Source organism: Hippocampus zosterae, chromosome 2 (genome assembly GCF_025434085.1).
Source record: "Hippocampus zosterae strain Florida chromosome 2, ASM2543408v3, whole genome shotgun sequence".
Taxonomy (NCBI): domain Eukaryota; kingdom Metazoa; phylum Chordata; class Actinopteri; order Syngnathiformes; family Syngnathidae; genus Hippocampus; species Hippocampus zosterae.
Window position 1 is genome coordinate 14,329,441 of NC_067452.1, and position 22,583 is coordinate 14,352,023.

Consider the following 22,583-nt stretch of genomic DNA (forward strand, 5'->3'; position numbering starts at 1 on the left):
CCACACAGGGAGGCCGGAGCTGGATTCGAACCCGGTACCTCTGCACTGTGAAGCCACGTGCTAACCACTGGACATTATTATTGTTATTATTGTTATTATTGCTCTGCAATTGGCTGGCAACCAATTCAGGATGAACACCATCTGCTAACCGAAGACTGCTGGGATAGGATCCAGCATGCTCCGTGACCCTTGTGAGGATAAATGGATCAGAAAATGGAGATGGATTAATATTATTATTAAAATTACTATTTATTTATTTTTTCTTTTTTCCCCCCCAAATCTTTATTGAACAGGTCAGAATACAATTTTCAGCAAATAGAAAACAAAACGAACGTGCAACCAATACACATACATTACAAACGTTTAAACTTTTATTATTTATTTACGTGCCTTGTGAGTTTTGTGGGTGACGTCACCCGAAGTGTCCGCGTGGTCAAAGCGCAAGTAGAGTACATGAACATGAACGAGATGCCCTTTCAAAACAAAAGCTCAACAATAACGCCAACTCGTTCAACCACCACGTTAAAACATATGAAAAATGACAAATATGTGCAAGGGACGTCACAAAAAATGCTAAAAGAACGCGTAAATGTTGGTTTTGGACGGCCGTGGCTTGCACTTTACCAGCGCACTCTCGACATCCGCTCGTATTCTTTCCAGTGGAACTCCTTAGCCAGGAAGCCCAAGTGAAAGAGTGCGACAAGTGCGCTCGCTGCCTACGCCCGTTCTCCTCGAAGCAAAACTAAGCCAACGTTAGCGTCGGGCGTTTGGACCGCCACAGGTGAGTTCGGCGAGACTAACATGGAGCGCTGCGTCGGTAGGGCTCAGCTTCCACAAAAGCTGCCTTGCCTCCACGTCTACCGTTCGCCCAAACTCAGCCGAGGCTGCTCGGCCTTTTGCTAAGCTAGCCACCCAAACAGCTAACGCTTCGCAAGAACACCTTTTGTTTTACTTTTTTTCATCATCTTTCTTTCCCATTGGATACATTTCGGAGTGGCTCCTTCAATAACTACTAGACGCTGCTACAATAGTTCATTCTGATAAGCAGACTTGAACGATAGTTGTAGTTTACATATTAAGCACCAAGGAAATTATCAAATGTCCGGTCACATTTTTTGTACGTGTTGAATCTACTAAGTACTTTGTTTGGTGGCCTTTGAAAGTCAATTGGAATGTTTGCTGTTTGTTCGGATTGTAGGGAGCCCGAAGACAACGAAGTGCGATGCAGACCATTAAATGTGTGGTGGTGGGCGATGGAGCAGTGGGCAAAACCTGTCTACTCATTTCATACACCACTAACAAATTCCCTTCTGAATACGTACCAACAGTGAGTGAATTTTTGCGCTTTCTCCTCTTCTTGATGATGGCACACAACTAATTGCAGCCGCACACTGAGCCACGTGACCACCAGCTTCTACAATCCGTTACCTTCTCATCAGTGCCGACCGGGGCAACACCATTGATGCTTCAGGGTTGTCAGAATGCCAGATTACACAATATACAGTATACACACACACGTACGCACACATACACACTATAAATACTGTATGTGTATTTGGGCTGCCATCAAACCATACCAACAGTCATCCACATTCAACCACACTCTGAAAAGCCTTAACATGCAGCTGAGACCCCACTTTCTAACTGACAAAGTAGTCCAATCGTTGGTCCAAAGAAATATGTTGATGTCATACATTTAACAGAGAGAACAAAGTTGTATGGAACTGAGGAATTTAGTTTAACCTGCGTTATAATGGGAGGAGTCTATGCAGCTTGTCTAGTTGAGTGATGTTATTTGATGTGCGGCTGGTGTAAGATTAAACGGGAACTACCAATGTATTTTTCTGCAGGAATATGTTATATGTGCTCCATTAGTTTGTTATATGTTATATGTGCTTCATTAGTTTGGACTAATGAAATATGTTATATTTCATTAGTCCAAACATGATTGCATTTGAGGAGTTTTCATAAAGAATTCCCAGTTTTGATCCATCTCAGGGGGAATAATGCGTTGTTGACATGATAACCAGGACAAAATTGTCGGTGAAACTTAACCATAAGGTCATCAAAGTGCAGTTGCGCACATTATTGCAGCATGTGTGGCCAATCTGCTAACCTGTGATCGGGGTTTGGTCACGTGACATGGGGAACACAAGCCTGAGAGTAATTGTGACGTTTATTTCGGTAAATAGCAGAGAGTGTAAACAGCAGTCCCCTCGAGGCTCATATTCCACTTAAGACTGAAGAACCAAGATGTCTTTTTTCCACCCAGGTGTTTGACAACTATGCAGTTACGGTTATGATCGGTGGTGAACCGTACACCCTCGGTTTATTTGACACAGCCGGTAAGTGAGGGCAAGACTTGTATGCAGCTGTGTGCTTTCCGAGCGCCCGCTTGACTTTTTGCTGCATCGCCTCACAGGTCAGGAGGATTATGACAGGTTACGACCACTAAGCTACCCACAGACTGACGTCTTTCTCGTCTGCTTCTCTGTGGTTTCGCCATCCTCCTTTGAAAATGTCAAAGAAAAGGTGAGTGGTTTTGTTCCACAGGCAATGGATAAATGCCGCCTATAAACTCATAATGTTGTAACTTTGGTTCTAATATTTTCAGTGACCATCGATCTCGGTTTTTGTGCCTGAGTGACTCAATGTTTGTTCTCTAGGAGTCCACCAGAAGAGGCAACCTTATGATATGTGAATAAAATCACTCATTTTATTTCATTGTCATATATTCAGAGCATGATGAGGACACACACACACACACACGGCAGGATCAATTCTTTTGTTTTATGTAGTCTACTGAAGACATCGGAGTTTTAGATGGAAAGATGAATATGAGACCAAAGTTCAGAAGTCCATTTTCTATTTCATGTTATTTATGTGTCAATGTGTTCATTTAAAAAAATTCTGTTCCAATACTTGTGGTCACTTGCAAAGTGTGTGGCTTCAAACGAGAGGTGCCCTCCCTGTTCTGAGTTGAGACAAGTACATGCTATTCACAGATTGACAATCCTTTTTTCCCCATTACTTTTAAATGACCAGTTTTAAGGCACTGGTACTGACAACAAAGATAATTAAAAAAAATATTAACAGATTTTCCCCCCACTGATTTCAGTGTTATTCTACTGCACAACAAATGTATAATAAAATAAGACAGTCGACTACTCAGAAATAGACCAATCAGGAATCATAAATACGCTTTATAATGGAAACAATTTTTAAGTTATGATCCTACATTTGGCATGAGCATCATTGTGACTTGCAAATGTGACACAATTGATCTTCATCCGGTGGCTGCCGGAGTATGTGTGTGTCTCAGTAACTCACCTGCGAGGGTTAAAGTCGCAGCAACATGGTGGGCGCAGTGGTGAGCGTATATGCCTCCTAATTGGGGTTGTTGAACGTGTGGTGAGACATGAAAGGCTGATGAGTTTTTTGATATCCTCTAGTGGGTTCCAGAAATCACCCACCACTGTCCCAAGACGCCGTTCCTGTTGGTGGGCACTCAGATCGACCTGCGCGATGACCCTTCCACAGTGGAGAAGTTAGCCAAGAACAAACAGAAGCCCATCACGCCGGAGACAGCTGAGAAGCTGGCCCGTGACCTTAAGGCGGTTAAGTACGTGGAGTGCTCGGCCCTCACGCAGGTAAGCGCTGGCGTGTGGCACGTGCAGTGTGGCACAGCGCTTGTCCGACTGCTAAAATGCCCTTCTGACTCCGTCTAACTGGATCCTTCTTGTACCTTTGTCTTTCCTCCTGGTTCTCCCTCTTCCCTTCCTTTAGCGGGGGCTGAAGAACGTATTTGATGAGGCTATCCTCGCCGCTTTAGAGCCCCCTGAAACTCAGAGAAAGCGAAAATGCTGCTTGTTCTGATGTCTGCCGACTCTTGCTTTGCCTCGCAATCTGCTGCTTAGTCTTTGTCAAGAAAGCAAATTAACATTGTCGTCTTTGCACCGTCCAAGACGAAGAGTTGTCGGGGAACGTTTTGTCCTTCTTTTCAACTGGGTCTAATCACACTCACACAGGCTGCCTGACAGAAGACAAGAGTGCCAAATGAACATCACTTTGACTTGCCTGCATGCGTGAGCATGATTGTTGCCAGTGTCATTTGTCCCATCAGAAGCATTTACCTCCACAACGTGCTCCTCTTCGACTGCGTTTTGGTTTTTCCTCGCCCTTCCTCTGCTTCTCTCTCAATTATGCGCTTTGAATAAAGCAAAATGTGCATTTCCTCGCTGCATCGACATTCCGCTTCCTTTTTGCCATTGGATGCTAGCACAGGTCACGTTGTCTTTCTTTGAACCCGAATGTTTTGTTTCCACAGAAAGGATTAAAGAATGTGTTTGATGAGGCAATACTGGCTGCCCTGGAGCCCCCTGAACCTAAGAAAAGGCGTAAATGTGTTCTGCTTTAAGTTTACCCTCAGCCGTCGTCGATGCGCCACTTCCTCGGTTAGCGGCACACGGACCAGCACAAGTTGAGCGTACATGAAATATACATAGTGTGTTGCTTATGAGTAAGAATTGATTGCCGACTTCGTATTCCCGAAACGGCCTGACATGGTGAGGACTTTTCCCAAATATATCAACAAGGTAGGGGACATGTGTAGACAGCTGAGACCACCAAGTGGCTCCTTTCATCATACAGTATTCATGCACAAAGTAGTGGAATGCATTGAATAAAGAACCCACACAATTCAAATGCTTGAGTCAGTTTAGCACTGAACAGCAGTTGACATTTGCTTGCCGTGTGAACGCTTGACGCAGAAAGTTGTTTGTCTGGAATTCCAAAGACAAATGCTGACATTTCACTTCATAGGTGTACAGACCGAGGGCAGTGTACACTTTTTCAAGCTAGCCAATGCGCGGCTTCATTACATCAGATCACGGCGCGGTGTAACACTTGCTGCAAAATATGGTCACTCTCTTCATTCCAGATCCTGTGAATGTTTTTAAATGCCACAAATAACAGTGTTTGCATTTTTCGTTCAGCATATTCATTGATTGATTTTGTACATAGCGTAAGAATAATTCATAACTTATTGTTAAGTGTGCATTACTGACACCACAAGTTAAAAGAGAAGTTCCAGTGATGCTTAAGGTGTTGATGGGTTTCTTTTGATTTCCCCTTTTCAATTTAACACATCAAGCTGTACTGTATTTTCCTTGTGATCACATCACAATAAAACCAGTATTTGAAGAGACGGATAATGCAATTGTGTGTCTTTATGGTTGAAAAGGTTAGGAGCAGGATATATTGCACAAACATGTCACATGGACAAGTTGGAGCAGTCTGAAAAGTAAGCACACGGATTGGTGTCAACAATTTATTATCGCACACCTATTTTCATCACGAGTAGATACACAGCATCTGACGGCAAAACAACTACTGTATTGCACATTCTATAGGTTTGCCTTTAGTGGGTAAACAGAAAAATATTAATCAATCCAACAGTGTTTCTTAAAAAAAATACATACATAAAAAAGCCATCCCGGTTCATGACTGATGGTCTCAAAAGTCAAAGTATTAGCATAATTCTACACAGTTCTTGTTTTTTGATCACTTTCAACAAGTGTCATTTCCATCTGCTCGCTTTCTCCATGTCTTCTCAGTCAACAGTATTTATTGATGAGGCTTCCAAACTGCCTACCGGGCAAATTGGCGCCTTGGTCTGGCCAACGCGGCTTATTGCTGTGCCAGGCATTCACAGAGCAGCTCTGGCTTTGCGCAGTCAGGTCATTAGATGTTGGGTGACAATTGCTTTCATCACAACGGGACGTGGCCAGTGAGTCTTGGGTATTACATTTTGATCACTGCCTATGGCGTTCCGCTCTGTGCCTTAGATTTGTCCAAAGCTGCGAAAAGAATGGGTCGACTTGACAAATAACTGGGAGAACCACCGGCTAAAACCAAGATCATTTTCTGTTAGTTCCAATCATGGCCTGAATGGCTAATGTAATATCAGCCTCACAACTAATTGCATGTAATACAGCCGTGCCTCGATATGCAACTTCCGTGACCGTGCTCGTAACTCAAAACACTTACTCTCTAATTAGCTTTCCACTCTCAAAAGAATGGAAATGCCATTAACCTGTTCCAGCAGGTGTACAGGTGACTGGGGAGTTCAATGTGGGGCTGCAGCTATCAATGTATTAACTCGGGCCATGCATAACCAAAGTCTGATTAGTGGGGTAATGCATGAATTTATAAGGCAGCCCATCACCACGACAACTGATGTGAATTGCAAAACATAATGACCATTGGCTCTTCATACATATGTCGCAGTAACATTCTTCAATTTGGCATTAACGCAGGTTCACACACAAGCAGTGCTTCTCTTCGCCTATCAGTCATGAGGGATTCACTAAGGGAACCACCGGGGCTGCCACACTTGCCAATTCCCGGATGGAGGAAGATGGGGTTGGGGGGACCTCTGTGAGCCCCCCTAAAACCTCAGTTTTTGTTCACGTGCAAAAGTTCTCTGATGACACTGCAGTTGTGGCATATATCAGGGAGAAAGATGAAGGGAAGTAATGTGGCCTGGTTGCTGACTTTGTGGAGTGGTGCCAGCAGATCAACCTCCCACCGCAAAAACAAAGGAGGTTGTGCTTAATTTCCTCATTACCACCGATGGGTTTAGATGGGGAGGTGGTCTCCATATAAAAGTATCTGGGGCAGCAGATGGACAACAAGCTCTGGATGTCATCTGTGCTGTACATACAGCACCATATATAGGTTACACATACATTCAATTCAATAGACTGAGGGACTCATTTGTCCCTCAGGCCATCAGGCTTGTATACTGCAGCAACTTGTGGAAGGAGCAGGAGAGCATTTTGTCCAAACCTTGTTTAATAGTGATCTGATTTGATTTGTCTTTTGCATTTTATTTATCATGTGGCATTTTTTCTGCAAATGTAAGCAACAGACCCATCTATATCTCAAGAAACCACTGTAGAGTCATTACATGGAATTTAATTCATATAATTCTTGACTACAACCAAAATAAGCTTAATTTTGCGTGGTAGCAAATGCTCCTTATGTGACATTTGCAAAAATAGTGCAATACAGTGCAAAATGCAGGAGGGAAGGCTCCAGGACTTGTGTCACAAGTAGGAGGTTTCAAAGCCAACTAACACGGTCTCCGTTTTCAGAAAGGCCAAAAGCTCAAACAGCACATCAACAAAGACACCCTGCGAGTGTTGTGGCAGGGCAACTAACTCACGGCTGGTCACAGTTGCAGGCCAATAAGAAGCTCTTACAAAACAAAACGGTTGGATTTGAAATGCATCTGTTGTGATACTACTCCTGGAACTGTGCTGACACGTCTCATTTAGTGAAGACCACGGAACTATGTTTCCATTGCGGGACAGATCTCGACACAACTGTCCGTCAGTCGAATTCCATACCATCCGGCCCAGAACTGTGTGTCCTTGCCACCATGGACAAAGCGGATATATCTGACTCCTGGCCCATAGTTGTGGAAAACGTGTGTTATCTGGAAAAAGAAAAGAATGTTTGTTTTTCTTTGCGGCTTCCACTGTATTTTTTCCCCCCTGACTCATCAAGAAGTCATACTTGTTTCCATTTGCCATCGTTCCACTGTTCAAAATAAATCTCATCAGGGGAAAATATCTGAATTGGCTTCTTCTTTTGATTCAGCAGCTCCACATGGATCTTGTATTGACAGCCACAGTCCCATCGAGGGGCATACCTACAACAAAACTCAAGTTTTGCAGTCATTCACTCACATTTGGTAGGCTTGTTGTTAAAAACTATCTTCCCTGTGGTGTAAGCAAATTGAAATCACTAAACCAAGAGCACCTTTGCGCATTTCCCCTCACCAGTCGGATATCCTGATATCTGGCTGTATGTGATCCATAAATGATGCGTTGTAACCTTCGGACTCCAATTCAATCAACTGGGATTTGCTGCACATGCTGGAGAAAATCACATGAAATGGTGACGTGAAGGCGCATGAATGACATTGTCCCCTGTTTCCACTTACCCATATGAAGTGACGAAGTTGCTCTTAATGCCTTCCCTGGGATGCGCCACGAAGACATTCTCTACTTTCCAGCGGTCACCTTTGTTCTCCAGTATCTGCCAACCTCTCATTTCATCTGGAAAGAGAAAAGGCCAACCCTGTGATGAAAACGTGTGGTCGGCCGAGCAACACAGGCCCCTCTTCTTTCCCAACCTTCTCCCCATGGGTTCTTGAGAAGATTCCGTTTCTTCTTGCACAAGAAGTAAAATGAGCGCCAGTCTTGGGGAACTCTGGAAGCATTGAGCAGGTGATGGCCTTCTCTCCTGCATCTGTCTCTCCACAAAAACTGGCTGTCAGCAATGGCTTTCCATTGACGGCACACTAACCGACAAATCAAGACCACCTGCTGAGGGGGAAGATTCAAAAAGATCTCTTCCAGGACCTCCAGAGGAACGGAGAACTGATGAAAAATGAACACAGACAGAGAACCAAAGAACCAACATTAACCTCACGGCCAAGTACTGTCGGTGAGCATTCAGGTCAAGTCAACTTTATTGCCACGTGTGCATACACAATACCAGTCAAAGTTTTGAAACTGATTGAAATGGTCTCAAATTCAAACACATGAAGAGGTCAAGAAATGCAAGCAATGATGATGCTCCGCTGTGAACTGAAAGTCATTGCAGGTCAAAAAGCTTCGTCCACATCAAAAAGTTGACTACTAAGGTGTGCAACACTGCGATCTGGGCAAACGGTGCCTAGTTTGAAGAATTTATATTACATAAGGATAGGTTGATTATTTTTAGTTATACATTCGCTTATCATTAATATTATTATTAATGTTATATTGATATTGAGTGATTGATTGGTTGATTATGCTCACAATGAAGAACGCTTCTGCCTGCAATGATAAATTGATTATGCTTGCAAAGAACGCTTATGCTTTTAATAAAGATATAATGCTTCTTAATCATTAATCACAATGTACTCACATTTATAATCCTTTTTATCCATTATATACTCACATTTATACTCAAGAATGCTTAGTGCACTGTGTGGAAGTTTAGGGACGCAACCACCTTTCCAAGGACGTGGTTGGGAAGAGATAAGTGTTAAGACTAAACAGTGAGCAAAATTGGACAGTGAATGGAGCCATCAACACCAGCTGCAACGTAATGTTTTTGTAACAATTGCACACATGTACGTAATTTACACTCACATACACACACATAGTCAAACAAGTTCAGTGTGTGTTCAACAGCCCCCACCCTTTAGGTTGGACACACCTATGTAGTTAGATTTCCCAATAAATGAGGGGGTGAAGGGGGAGATCGTTAGGGTGACGTGAACTGAAACCGAAGGCTTCTCCTCGTTCCCTCTTGGTACCAGAATTGAGTCTCCGGCCTCCTCCTTGTGTTTTATTCCTAACTGTCAAATTGGATAAACCGGACACATAACATATCCTGTTTTGATTAACATTTACCAGTATTTCTTCATAATCTGGATGATAAAAGTATTTATTTGAATGATTTCTTCACAGGTTCAGTCCGGCGTAAAATCTGAAACCGTGCCACACTTTCTACCCTCAGTTGAAATTTCTGCCCAGTGAAAAGAAGGAGAATCATTCTGAAAGGCGTCTGCAGCTACACGATGAATCAACCCGATGTTGCATTGATCAACACGTTACATAAAAGTCAGCGTGTCAAATCTGGACGAGAAGAATACAATGCACATTACTTCTCTATTCCCAATTAATATAACCACACAAGAGGCGTGAATACAACAGTCAGTCAGTCAATGTACCCTGTATACGCAGCTCAAAATCTACCTTTGACATGATAGGAAGGGATGACGGAGTCTGAATCGAAGAGACAGAATCACAGCTCTGTGTTGCACCCATGTAAAGTCCACTTCAGGCCCCACTGGTGAGGTCTTTGGGATCGGAAAGACGTCAAAACAAAGATGTCTGCGGAATGATCTGTTAAAATGACTGTATTGCTACAACAAACTCGACGCGGAAGTTCAGCTCCAAGTTAAGGCCCCAAACGTCGCTGGAGTATAATATTCCGTGTCGCTCTACCGCAGAAAATGCATCGAAATGTAGTTTCAAAGGACGGCTCTCGCTTTGGGTGACGAGCATCGAAACGAAGCCAAGTTTCAGTCATACAGTTTACTGGAAGTTGAAGCCAATTCAAGCCAAGCAGCACCGACGTAAAAATGAAGGGATTTCCTATTGGCCGGTGGCGACCGAAACCAAACAGCTGCCATCTTATGTTGCCACGAGTCCTTTTCACACACACACACAAAAAAAAAACAGTTATCAGCGCGTGTTTCGTGCCCCGAGAGTCTCACAACGTCACTATCTGCGTCTACCATTAAGAATGTTTACTGTCATTTCGGTATCACGTGACTTACATTTTGCAGCCGATTTTGTCACGGTGAATTTTGTTTTCATTTAACTGTCGACTGCTCTGACAGGATGCTGAGACACAGCAGTACACACATACGGAATTTTCGAATCTTAAAATATTGGGGGGCCGGGGTATTAAACGGCATTGGGGCAACCAGTTTTATTGGGGTACTGCGACAATTTGGCACAACTACCACTCACAAAAAGAACCTCCGCTGCTCAAGAACACCAGTACTCCAAGGGCGAGATCTCGCGTGATTATATGTGACTTCACAAGCGCGAAGACGAACAGGCTTTTCCGGGTATGCACGGATAACGACAGATGTAGCCAAATGGATCTGGGGAACAATGACGCTGACAAAGTTAATTAGTTATTTAACAATATTTGTTTCCATTCATTTTGAACATTTTATTCAATACAAATGTAGAACAATATAAAATAACAGTGGGAACTAGTAAAATGGAGGCCTCAGAACAATTAATACGTCTTACAATATAAATATACCCTTTTCAATATTGTAATCTTTCACGGAGTATGAAGATCATTGCTACTTGCAAATCAAAAGACGACACGATTGATTGATGCTTTAGTTTGGTATTTGAAGTCCATACCATCGGACTAATAATGTCAAACGTGTTTTTGGAGGAATAAAGTGGTCGTTTTTTTTACTGACCGTATAATTTGTTTTGAACGATGATGGAACTGTGATGAAACAATTCAATAAGAACAGCAAAGGTCATTTGCAATAACTACGCATCAGAAAAACACACAATTAACCATGCCAGAGAACAATTTTAATATTATGGCAAGCAAACAGGCGCAATTATGTTTTAAATCACATAGGCACTGCAATGTCAAACAACTTGGTCACAAAAGTTGTTTATGAAACTTAACTCAAGTAAATGTACAACGGGTAGGCTTTAAGAAGATGGTAATCATTTATTTTAGAGTCACATTGTCCACGGCTACCCTTTGTAATGCTTCATTTACCATTCTGCATGTTTAACTGATCTACATAAAGACCAAGGATAGAGAAATACTTTTTGGTGACCAAGACTTGCTCCCTGTTTTATCTAAAACAAAGATGAATCTGTCTCCTTGAAGAGCTGAGAGATGTGGCTTTTTTGAGAGAGGTGAGGGGGAGTCAATACAGGTACTCCTATGTGTCTGCATCAATCCTGTGAGCTGCAAAGAGTAACAAGCACATACAAGTCCAACATGGAGGAGACTTCTTTGTACAGAAGCAGTCAAAAAACATTTCCCTTCCAAGCACGTCACGTCAGTTCAGTTCAGTTCAGTGGCATTCGGTACTGGGTCATTGACTGTGTCAACTCGGGCAACATTGAACATTATTGGACTAAGACACAATTTCACATTGGAAAAATCTCACAACACACCACCAAATAAAAGTGGCACAGATGCTCTGCGTGATTATTGAAAATGCCATATTGTGAAACTTTAGAGGAGTTGAGTATGTTATAGCCATACTGCTACAGTGGTGTCCCAAAAGTTATTCATCACTTTTTTTCCCCAGTGTCGTTTCGGTATCATTCAGACTGACACGAGGCCTTGGGCACTTAATGGCTTACAGTTTTTGTAAGGATATCAAATCGCCTTGGATCGCCAAGTGACAATGGAGCAGCGCTGCAAAGATGTTTCTGCCCCCGACCGACTGCAGTACACCTCCAGTGTGGGAAGCTTTATGGGTGTCACACAGGCACGAAGTACAATTGACTCTATCCACTGCTAGTTTGTCATAACAGGAACGGTTCTTGACAAACCACGCAGCGAATGGCCTGCTCCCACCACCACTGACAAAAACACCAAACTCCTGGAGCAGGATAAATGACTTTACTTTACCCATACAAACCTAAGGTTGTTGATCATTGGCGTTTTCATCAGTGGTTGTGGTAGCAGGCCTTCTGCTAGGTTGGTCAACAACTTGCATCAGATAGCGTAAATGATACTATAGGTACTATTTTGGTGCCAAGAACGTTTCGGTTCGGTTATTGGGTATTTTGATGTTGCTAAATCCAAAAGTGACATTGGTCTTTCAGAATTACCGGTACCTGTAGTTTTTGAGATCCTCCAAACCATTTTTTTCTGGCCAGGTTATGACATTAGTATTCTCTTTGTGCTCCAAGCTTGATGAGGCTATATCTGTCCTTTTAAGCATGCCCATACCATATTTTTTCATTTCTGATGCAATGTTGTGATGGACGGCGATCATTATCTCAGACAGCCTTCGTTACGCAAGTCATGTTTCTTGGGAATATCAAGCAAAGAAAAAAAAAAAAAATCGGAAAATGAGTCAATATTAGCAGTGAACAAATGCAAAAACAGGTGACGTCAAAGCACAAACTACTTTTTACCAACGATCAAATTCAATTTTGTAAAGTATATTATCATTCAGGCGGCCCGGTAGTCCAGTGGTTAGCACGTGGGCTTCACAGTGCAGAGGTACCGGGTTCGATTCCAGCTCCGGCCTCCCTGTGTGGAGTTTGCATGTTCTCCCCGGGCCTGCGTGGGTTTTCTCCGGGTGCTCCGGTTTCCTCCCACATTCCAAAAATATGCATGGCAGGCTGATTGAACGCTCTAAATTGTCCCTAGGTGTGAGTGTGAGTGCGAATGGTTGTTCGTCTCTGTGTGCCCTGCGATTGGTTGGCAACCGATTCAGGGTGTCCCCCGCCTACTGCCCAGAGACAGCTGGGATAGGCTCCAGCACCCCCCGCGACCCTAGTGAGGATCAAGCGGTTAGGAAGATGAATGAATGAATGAATGAATTATCATTCATTTAATTGTTCAATCTATCTCAAAACCTAGAACCGAATCAAGAAAACAGAAGCCATTTTTGGACTCAGCAGCCCAAACTTACCCAGAAACCACGAAAGTATATTTTTTGTTGGCCATTGTAAATATGTGTGACAGTACATTGCTAACAGACTACAATCATTATTTGTAGTGAAATAAGTTTTAATATTAATGTAGTAAAAGTGGATCATTCCTTGCAGCATGTGATCTCTCACAAAGTAGTTGGAAATCAGCGGACTCGGGTAACAAAATAACCGCCTTTTGTCGATCATGTTGTATTTTTGAGATTTTGTTTGTTGGCGGGTTTCACAAAGTGGCTCTCTTCTTGCCATTCTGGCTACAATATGTGGAGGGGAACACTGAGCCAAATCAGGCATGGCTGCCCCAAGAGGCAGTGCGGAGAACTCAACTGAACTGGACCTCTTGGTGGAAATGCAGCTTAGGTGCTTGGAAGTAACTGGGAGGGTCTCACATTGCTTTGGTATCCTGAGTGGTTCGGAGTCTCCTGACAGGACTTGATGCATGACGCCACGGAACTGATACAGCACCTTGAGGCTCTTTTCTTCCCCCACACAGGGGTCATAGAAACCAGGGAGGCCTGACTACAAAACAGACGAGAAAAACAAACTAGAAAGATGTTGGAAAAACAAACACATATACAAAAGTGTGAGGATAGACATTTGTTGTGCAGAACCACTGGACACCGTGTTGACTAAAACAAGTCCTTTGTCCGCACCTTACACCAGATTGGGGGCAAAGTGAATTGGCTATGCATAAGCATCTTCCTCATCAACAACATTTTGTGGAAATCAGCCATGCGTTTGTGTACAGTCCTGCAGACTTTGGAAAGAAATTCGAAAATGTGATCAAGTACCTTTGCGGCCTCGGTTAGGATGAGTTTGGAATCTTTCACCAGACACTGCAGCGGCACGCTCACGTCAATCACCTTGGCCTTTTCGTGTTTCCGGCTGTTGTCCGTCACAAACTTGCCATACCAGGCATTGAGGATGATGAGACCTGGTTTGGGAGGCAGCGGCAGGTTTATCAATGGCATCCATTTTTTTTCTCCGGTCCACAGTTGCTGAGTGAATCCGGCAGGACATGTTTTCGTCTATTGTGCTGGTGACAGTTTCAATCCATTTTGATAGTGCCTAACATATAGAACATCAGCTTGTTATTGAAAAAAAAAAAAAGAACACCACCAAACTGAAGGCAAAGCTTGCCAGGCCACTAATGACAATAAAATACAAACCTTGACAGTGACAGTTGCTGGATTTCTACGGTTGAAAATTAAACAGTGTGCCTTAAGTACTTGACAAGGGTGATTATCAAGGGAAGGCAAAAAGGCGGCAATTCTTGCAAGTCAAGGGTGTGGCGCCGATGAAAACAGTATTATGTCCCTTCTGAAAACGTTCACCTCCTTTATGAGGTGGTCACAAAAACTCAAACAATTCAGCAAATGAAACGGCTTCCACTGCTATTGAATTTGTTTCAGAGGAAAGAAAAAAAAAAGACACCGCATGTTGCACATTGGAACTAAAATGTTTGGAAGTTTTGGAGTCTCTCAAGAGAACTGAAGCTTTTCCCACACTGTTAAAGAAACATGAGAACACGCATCTAAAAGGTTACTAATCGTACCCATTCGAGACTCCTCGGCTTCAATGATCCTCCGTACAGACTCCTGCATGAGCAAGACCTTCACACAAAAAGGCAAACAGAAACAAAATGTGACATGAGATGGATAATCACACATTCATGAAATCACGTCGCCTTTCTCTCCCATTCCATCTGTGCATGGCCTTTCAACTCTACAATAGTAGCGACATCTCCAATGAAGCGCTCACCGCCGCCTCAGCCTCCTGTTTCTTTTTGGCTATGTTTGAGGCCGAACTTTCACGCTGCTTCTCCAAGTCTCTGTGAAAAGGAGAGATGGGAGTGAATAATTTTTTTCTCACAACTTTTCTGCAATGAAATAAAGTGAACATTTCCTACTGTTCCTTCTGGGCCCGCACGTATGGCCGGATAATGAGGCGCTGCATTGCGAGGTAGACGACCAGCGGTCCAACTGTGGCGTAAAATACAGCACTTGGCAGAAGTTGGTCAGTCAGGTGAATCGGGAAGAAGTATGTCTGGCTGGCTCGGTTTAGTCTGCAGAGACACATTCACTTTTATTATTTATATCCAACCGCATCAACAGTGTGATATTTCTTTTGATGATACAAGGAAAACGTGCCCAGGGCCCAAAAAGTCAGGAAAACCCAAGTGGTGAAAAACAGCTTCACGCTATTTGACCACAAATGTGTGACACAGTTCTCGGCCCTTGCAGTCCTTGTTTACAGCCAATAACATGTAAAATGCATTTGCAAACACATCACTGAATTTCGCTTGCAGCGTCTTTCCAATTTGAAAATAGCAACCTGAAGATTGTTAGCAACAAACATTTTGCAAATCACAAATGGCACTCAATTTCATTGGAAAAAATGGGATGGAAAACAATTTCAACTGGCACTTACTTGACCTTGAGCGAGACACCCTGTGGCACCCCGATGCTGACTGTGGCTCCTAAAATGCTGTGTCGACTGATTTTCCTCTCAGCGCCGTACTCCAGCACAGTCCCAAAGAAACCAGACCTACAACGCATGCACGCATACGCACACACAAATACTAACTACTGGCTGTGTCAAACATCCACAGTCTCCCGTGGATTAAGAAAAAATACATTCTGGCAACAGACTTTATTGAGCCCTTAATCTTGGTCTGGTCTTCATCCTGGAACTTGTACTGGTAGCTCATCATCATAAAAGTGTGCGGAATGCCCAGCTGCAAAGAGTAAGTGAATGTCGAGACTCATGGCTGACAGGCAACGGGAGTGCAAACCGAATGGTGACGGACAAACGCTGGCAGCAGACCTGCACTGCGAAGGTGAAATGGCTGCTCTTGGTGTCCCTGACAATGCTGGTATTCATGGAAGAGTGGATCCCCCAACGCCACTGCAGGTAACCCATCGTGTTTTTGTCCAGGTGACGGGCCAGCACCGTGCTGACGGCAGGACGCACGCCCCGGGACGAAAACTGGAGTCCGCACTGCGCCGTCACAAAGCTGAGGTGGAACGCACACACAAACACTTGCATACTCGGCCATCTTTGAGTCATTCATAGAACATCATTAGCCCAATCTTACAAGCGTGGCGTCAAATTTCGGAAGATCTTCATTCCAAAGAGAGGTCCGTGTGTGTCTCCAGCGCCAAGCTCTATCTGTGTGCACAAACAATATGTGACATGTATGGCAAAATGCCATTCACAAAAAGCTGGGGATATTCGGCACACACTGAGTCAAATGAGTCAACGTTTCTGATGGTGACCGTCGCAAAAAAAAAAAAATAATAATAATAAAGTGGCTCTTCAGTACCCACTGAGCGACTGAGGAGGTTATGCAGATACTTCTTTGTCTTTTTTTTTGAACCACAAAAACATGGTGCGATTGCCACAAAGAGAGGAAGAGGAAACAACAAAGCAGAGCATGCCGACTTTTTGAGAGGCTGCTGTCTTTCCGCAACACAGACTGTCCACGCTTTGTTTTTTAGCCACAGGTACAGACCCTATAAAAGGGTAAATCTAGTTGAATATTACTGTAAAGTTCATTATATACTACACAGGGCGTTTTGGTACAGCTAGCTGGGTCTCCCCTGTGAAACGATGTGTCTTGATTGAATTGATTCAATGATGTTGCACTGCTGTTCACCAACAATTAGAGTTTCAGTGCTTTTTGCACAACTTGCTCTTCTCTCACAATCAGATGAATGGCAACATTTATAGTGGGTTGTTTGATTCATGAATAGACCAATAAAGTTCCTGGTTCAATTCAAACTGGTATTGAAATTGTGCTCTCAATCATGCTGGTCACACGGTGATGTCATGAGGCCAAGACGACCACACTCATGAATTGGGGAGAGTGTCATCAAGAGGGTACAGAAGAGATACGGAGAGACCGAAAGAGTCACACCCCCCTCCCTATCCATATAGTTGTGAAAGTGGGATATAAATCAGGATGTATTGTATTGTATATGTATGTATTGCAGGAAGTTATCAGTGGAGAAAAACAGCTATTGTGCTTGCCTAATGTGTGGACACAATTCACAACCTTGCTGATGGAGAAATGGGTGGAAACTTGTTAGAAAGCAGCCATTGGGTTGTATTTGGACAGTGTGCTTGCATGCAGGTTTGACTGAAATTCTCATTTGTCTCTTGACATTGCTTGTTCAAAAGGAGCAAGTTGTGCAAAACGTAATGTCACACTTGACACGTGCGTTCACAAGCTGAAGGTCACCGGTTTACAGTGCATGCTGAAATGTCCCCGGGCGCCAAAAGCCTCCATGATTGCGAGTTGTGTCCGTGTCATGAGCAACATACCTCCCCCCAACCCTGAGCTGAAGTGACTCTCCTCAAGGCCAAGTTAATAGTCCCGCCTCCATTTCCATTGTGTGTCGACAAAGAACCAGACAAGATAGCTGTGTCATTTGTGGTCAGAGGGGCCTGGGGAAGAACGCACAGACAGAGTTCAGAACACCGGCCAAGCCGCACACTTTAATTCAGATCAGAGCATCATATGTCACCTCTATGGATTGTGATATGTGCATCTTGTTGATTTCCACGTGTGGGACACCGCCTCCAACCATGTCTTCATAGTCCTCCTCGTAGCGATCAAAGAGGTCTGTGGCATCAACGCCCACACTAATTGTTCCCTTTGAACAGAGAGTGGGGAGAAAAAACCGTGTCAAAGTAGTCGAGGGCTGACTTGCTCTCAGGAAGATATGGAGCAATTAAGTTACAGAACAAGCTTTTGAAAAGACACGCCAGCTGCCAACCACTGAACTTACCTTGGGGTTGGTCCTTTGCTGGAGTCTCCTCTCCTCACGCTCCTTCTGAAGACGCTCGTACTCCTCTCGAATTTCTGCAGGAGTTCGTTTCCTCTCCACCACCTGGAGGAAAAGCGCACTGGATGACTTAGGCCCTCTACACATACACGCACACACAAAAGGATCTTTCAAATCTTAAAACTTTGCTCATCTGTGATAAATCCAACATGTGACGATTAGATTTTTTTTTTATCTGGCATTGAACAGCTTTGCTCGTGTTTGGTGCGTGGTGTGCGCCAATCACCACAACACGCAACATCACATACATAAAGGCTCTGTTCCACCATAATCAGGAATTTGGATCAAAATAATTCAATTGTTTTGTTTTTTTTGCTCGGTTAAAGAACAATTATAAAGACAGAAGACAAAAAACACATTCTCTTAATGACTGAATGGCCAATTTGTTTTCATTTTTAGAGAATTCAACATTTTATACTTAAATTGAAACTGGGCCCAACAGCACACTATTTTCCTCTCCAGAAACATTAATAAGATTTTAGACAAATTTGTGAGCTGAAGCAACGTCAGAACCACAGAAGCAATTTTGCTGGCTACAACACATTTGAGTGAGCAAGGCTTGCTCAAAAGTGATTCGTAGAAACGGCAACTCAGTCAGGCTCTCAGCAGACATTTTCACTTATTCAACTGCATTTGAAAAGTAATCAAATGACTCTCGCCAGCCTATATGGGGTACTTGAGGTATGCTAGCCGCTAAACACAAAACTGTGTGCAGGCGCCATACAGTCCGGTGTCATCGTAGTTAAGTTGTTTTTTTAAGCGCTCTTAGTTAACGATTGACCGATATTTCTGGATGTTGTGCGAGTCAAGTCCGCTGTTATGCCACGACACACTGCCGGGAAAAACTTTAAAAAAAAAAAGTGAACCTCAGCATTGATGACTTACTCGGTTAGGTAAGGTTTATTTTTAAGTCTTCTCACCGCATTGTCATTGAGTTACTGTCAGGCAGAGCATGTACAATTGTTGCTGTCAGCCTTATTCACCAACGATCTGGAAACAACTCCTCTGAGGCAAAAATCTCACTTGACTTACCTCCCACCCATCAACATCCAGCCCACGCTTGCCATAGATATCGTAGATTGCTCGTGCCTGCGGATCGCTAAGCACTAGAAAAAGACAAACAACAACAGCAAAGTATCCAAGAATGCTGGCCTTGATCAACATTTGAAGCTGTCAACATGTAGCTCGTTACCTTCGTAAGCTTCATGTACCAGGTTAAAAAGCTGCTCCGCTTGGCGCTTTAGTTCTGGATCCCGATGTTTATCTGGGTGGTATAACATGCATAACCGCCTGTACGCCGCCTTCAACTGCTCCTGTGTTGCCTGAAGCATGACATTAAAGATTCTAAATATTTTAAAATGAGGTATGGGTAAATCAGACAGACAAACACCAAGTTAGGTAATACTAAACGAATAGCATAAAAACAGTAAACAGTCCGAGTCAGACACAAATGCCAAGTGGAGTGGCAGGAGTGCCAGTGTCATCTGAGGGGGGAAATTTCAAAATTGGTAAACAACATTAAATGTTGATTATTGATCTTATGGATTACACTAACAACGTTGAGAGGAAGAGTCACTTGTTCAATAAAAAGTCACAAGAAATATTGTAAGGACGTTTCCTTGGTCAGGATTTTTCTTAAATTCACACAACACTCTTGATTCAAATAATCAGCTAATCAACAAGCTCTGAAGAAGCTTGATAACGACCTGACCATTTGAATCGGGTGTCTCGCAGCAGAGAGGGATGGAAAACAGGCGGGACATCAGCCCTTTTGCACACCCATGTTGTTAAGCCCTTGCACCCCACGGACGTGGGTATGCCTTGGGCCCCCAAATGACAACATAGTGCCATGTGCAAATGCACATGGCACTCTTTGTTACAAATGGGGCCAAATGAAGTCGCACTTGATCCCCTAACATCAAAGTCGAACCTAATCAACTGCAAGTAAGTCAAGGTGCAGTAAGTAGCGAAAGCTTTAGCACACGAGCCCTGTACCCGCTGAAGTCATCCGTCAACGAAAGAGCTCAGTCTATTGTGACGGCCAGTAAAGGGGCGCTAGCGTGCACCAGACTGGTCCAAGCGGTTTCGTTGAACTAACACTGTCATCTATAAAATTTGTTTGTTGTCGGGGAAAACGTTTCTAGCTGCAGACGGCAGACACCGAAATCAATGTCGAGGGTGACAGATTAGCCGTTTGGCTAACGTGAAAACATCGTGACAAGCGTCGCCGCGACCCAAGATCGACAGACGTCTAACTCAATTTCTTGAGCACGATTGCACACGCACAAGTCACATGCGTCGTGTACCTCTCGCCGGACATTTAATAGAGAATAGTAATCATCACTGGAAATCTCCTCGTCGTCTAAGGCAGACGCCATGTTTATGCCCGGTCATTTCTTCTTCGCTCCTTCGTCATTGTTGCATAATATGGCTTGTCGCACACTTGCGCCATCTTGTGTAGCGGGTGTGCAACAAAACCACACTTCTCACCTCCATATTTGCCTGGACATGCTGACGTTTGACACTGTTCAAATGATAGTTTCTCTTCAAAGAACTCGACTTCTCGTGATGTTTTTGTTTTCAACAAACCTCGAGTGCACAATAACTACACTTTTAGACATTGTCACATCACATTTGCAAATATTTCAAATTACGCATTTTATTTTCATTTTAATGTCATTGCAACTATATCCGCTTTTTTACTTAATAACTAAATAAATGAGATTGATGGGCATATCCGATACAATCAAAATTAGCATTATTCAAGCAAATTTAACATCCGTAACCTATACCCAGGAGGCAGCAGAGGAGCTGTCCTTTCAGCACCACGCCGTCCCGCATTTCAGCACTGAAGGCCCGCATCCTGTTAATGAAGGATGAAAGCTATCTTTAAGTGCAGTATTTGCCAAGAGTGCCAGCAGCAACGTGTATCAAGCTCAATGATCTGTAATTAGATCGCTTGTAGCTATTAACGAGGCCATACTATTGTCAAGCCTAGCTGTGCCACAGTAATTGAAAGAGGGAACCCTTAACGCACTCCGGACGCTACGAAAGTGTGCCTTTGCATCTAAATCACGAACGAAACACAACAGCTAAATATGCTTCAGTTAGCTAGTCAATGATTCACACGATGCTGACAATGATATTGGCACAGTTTGTACAGTAAACATCTTTTTTACATGGTGATGACGCAACATTGGAGGACATGCCAACCTTGTTGGAAAGGCATTTGACAGGATTGAAGGGGCACGGGGGTATCAAACCCAGTAGTGTAGCTTAATGGTGTGGGATAAATTGGCTTTGGCCTTCAAGTAAAGTGGCCCCAAATGGTAAAACAAGCTGAATAACTCATGCTATGCCTCTCATTTCAAAGAGATTCCAGTTCGCTCAAACTCTCCTGGTATTACTGAAGTCAAGTACGGTGGAGCTGTTGAGGTCATTTGTTACGAGGCTGCTTTTGCAAGCCAAAATGTTCACACACCAAGGCAATTTTTTTTTCTGTCCAAATGAATGGAAATTGAATTCATCCGTTCCAGCCCCAGAGCCAAGTTGCCTTCGTGAACAGCCGGTGGAGACACCTCACAAAAAGTGGACGGCAGGGGCCCTGGCTGACACGCCCGGGTCCAGGTTCTTGTTCTGTGTTGACTGTATTCAGTCAACACAGTATCTCCATTCATATGAGCTTATGGAAACATTCAAATGGAATGCTGAGCTGAAAGCCTACTGCGGAATCATTGGAACTACACCCAAAACAACTAGAGCTGAAGGCACTCCGCCTGAAAAGCGGCACAGTCCAATGGAACATTGTGAATATAATAGATAATGCTCTGTTTCTTGATTACTATGAGAAATCATGAGCATGATCAGTGCCTTCTCAAGAATAAAAATCATCCGTTCATTTGTTATTCATAGCCACATTTTATCATATCATGAAAGTAATTGGAGCGATTGAAGTGTCATTTTCGAAGTGTGTTTCAAACTACTAGCCCAGGGGTAGGGAACTCCGGTTCCTCAGGAGCCATATCCTGCCTATTTTAGATCCCTTCCTACTCCAACACACCCGATTCAAATGATCAGCTCATCAACAAGCTCTGCGGATGTCTGAAACAAGCATGAACAATTGAATCAGGTTTGTTGGAATAGGGAGGGAGCGAAAAACAGGCAGGTTAGCGCTCTCGAGGAACTGGAGTTCCCTACCCCTGAACGACATGTTGGCCCGTTTGACTGCTGCTTCTTTTGCTCCCCCCCTGCCCTGCTTGGAGAGAGGGTGAGGTGATGATGACCTAGTTGGATGTTGCTGTACAGATTTTGCCCCCTAATGATCTAGACAAGATCTGAGGTGGACACTCTCCCTGGATGCACTGTTCTGGAGAGCTCTGCATTGAGCATCCGGGCTGGGTTTTGAGGAGGACCCCGTTCTCCAAAGGCATCTTGCTTT

At 43.6% G+C, this 22,583-nt stretch overlaps 3 protein-coding genes across 5 annotated transcripts; 1 reads left to right on the forward strand and 2 right to left on the reverse strand.

The window, feature by feature from the left end:
* Nucleotides 1-561: 561 nt before the first annotated feature.
* On the forward strand, nucleotides 562-5,206 carry LOC127596060 (cell division control protein 42 homolog). 2 transcript variants are annotated; one of them, XM_052058219.1, is made up of 6 exons: nucleotides 562-781; nucleotides 1,199-1,327; nucleotides 2,273-2,345; nucleotides 2,423-2,532; nucleotides 3,453-3,650; nucleotides 3,787-5,206. In XM_052058219.1, the coding sequence occupies exons 2-6, from the start codon at nucleotides 1,223-1,225 to the stop codon at nucleotides 3,874-3,876; spliced, it is 576 nt and encodes a 191-aa protein (XP_051914179.1). In that variant the 5' UTR covers nucleotides 562-781; nucleotides 1,199-1,222; the 3' UTR covers nucleotides 3,877-5,206. The 2 variants fall into 2 exon arrangements, with proteins under 2 accessions (XP_051914179.1, XP_051914178.1); XM_052058218.1 differs by having other exon boundaries at nucleotides 582-781; nucleotides 4,328-5,206.
* On the reverse strand, nucleotides 4,863-10,380 carry LOC127596043 (F-box only protein 6-like). The gene is made up of 6 exons (XM_052058188.1): nucleotides 9,819-10,380; nucleotides 8,204-8,450; nucleotides 8,012-8,126; nucleotides 7,848-7,943; nucleotides 7,582-7,717; nucleotides 4,863-7,501 (listed from the first exon to the last, which is right to left on the reverse strand). Exons 1-6 carry the CDS (start codon nucleotides 9,888-9,890, stop codon nucleotides 7,355-7,357), a joined length of 813 nt encoding a protein of 270 aa, XP_051914148.1. The 5' UTR covers nucleotides 9,891-10,380; the 3' UTR covers nucleotides 4,863-7,354.
* Nucleotides 10,381-11,173: 793 nt separating this feature from the next.
* dnajc11a (DnaJ (Hsp40) homolog, subfamily C, member 11a) lies at nucleotides 11,174-20,592 on the reverse strand. Of its 2 annotated transcripts, none has more exons than XM_052058051.1 (16): nucleotides 20,452-20,592; nucleotides 19,338-19,467; nucleotides 19,178-19,251; nucleotides 18,089-18,190; nucleotides 17,825-17,953; nucleotides 17,622-17,744; nucleotides 16,393-16,466; nucleotides 16,122-16,311; nucleotides 15,947-16,032; nucleotides 15,726-15,842; nucleotides 15,205-15,360; nucleotides 15,057-15,126; nucleotides 14,851-14,908; nucleotides 14,087-14,229; nucleotides 13,623-13,814; nucleotides 11,174-11,586 (listed from the first exon to the last, which is right to left on the reverse strand). In XM_052058051.1, the coding sequence occupies exons 1-16, from the start codon at nucleotides 20,521-20,523 to the stop codon at nucleotides 11,413-11,415; spliced, it is 1,890 nt and encodes a 629-aa protein (XP_051914011.1). In that variant the 5' UTR covers nucleotides 20,524-20,592; the 3' UTR covers nucleotides 11,174-11,412. The 2 variants fall into 2 exon arrangements, with proteins under 2 accessions (XP_051914011.1, XP_051914012.1); XM_052058052.1 differs by having other exon boundaries at nucleotides 11,321-11,586; nucleotides 13,685-13,814.
* Between the last annotated feature and the right edge of the window lie 1,991 nt (nucleotides 20,593-22,583).

Bases quoted from the DNA above. Each gene is read 5' to 3' on its own strand.
- LOC127596060 (XM_052058219.1), top strand. From the start codon at position 1,223: ATGCAGACCATTAAATGTGTGGTGGTGGGCGATGGAGCAGTGGGCAAA. The intron at 1,328-2,272 runs GTGAGTGAATTT...TTTTCCACCCAG, and splicing joins CTTCTGAATACGTACCAACA to GTGTTTGACAACTATGCAGT. The intron at 2,346-2,422 runs GTAAGTGAGGGC...ATCGCCTCACAG, and splicing joins CGGTTTATTTGACACAGCCG to GTCAGGAGGATTATGACAGG.
- LOC127596043 (XM_052058188.1), bottom strand. From the start codon at position 9,890: ATGGGTGCAACACAGAGCTGTGATTCTGTCTCTTCGATTCAGACTCCG. The intron at 8,127-8,203 runs GTTGGGAAAGAA...TTCTCTTTCCAG, and splicing joins CAAGAACCCATGGGGAGAAG to ATGAAATGAGAGGTTGGCAG. The intron at 7,718-7,847 runs GTGAGGGGAAAT...GTTTTGTTGTAG, and splicing joins GATATCAGGATATCCGACTG to GTATGCCCCTCGATGGGACT.
- dnajc11a (XM_052058051.1), bottom strand. From the start codon at position 20,523: ATGGCGTCTGCCTTAGACGACGAGGAGATTTCCAGTGATGATTACTAT. The intron at 19,252-19,337 runs GTAACGAGCTAC...GTCTTTTTCTAG, and splicing joins GGTACATGAAGCTTACGAAG to TGCTTAGCGATCCGCAGGCA. The intron at 15,127-15,204 runs GTAGGAAATGTT...TCCTTTTCACAG, and splicing joins GTGCGGGCCCAGAAGGAACA to AGACTTGGAGAAGCAGCGTG.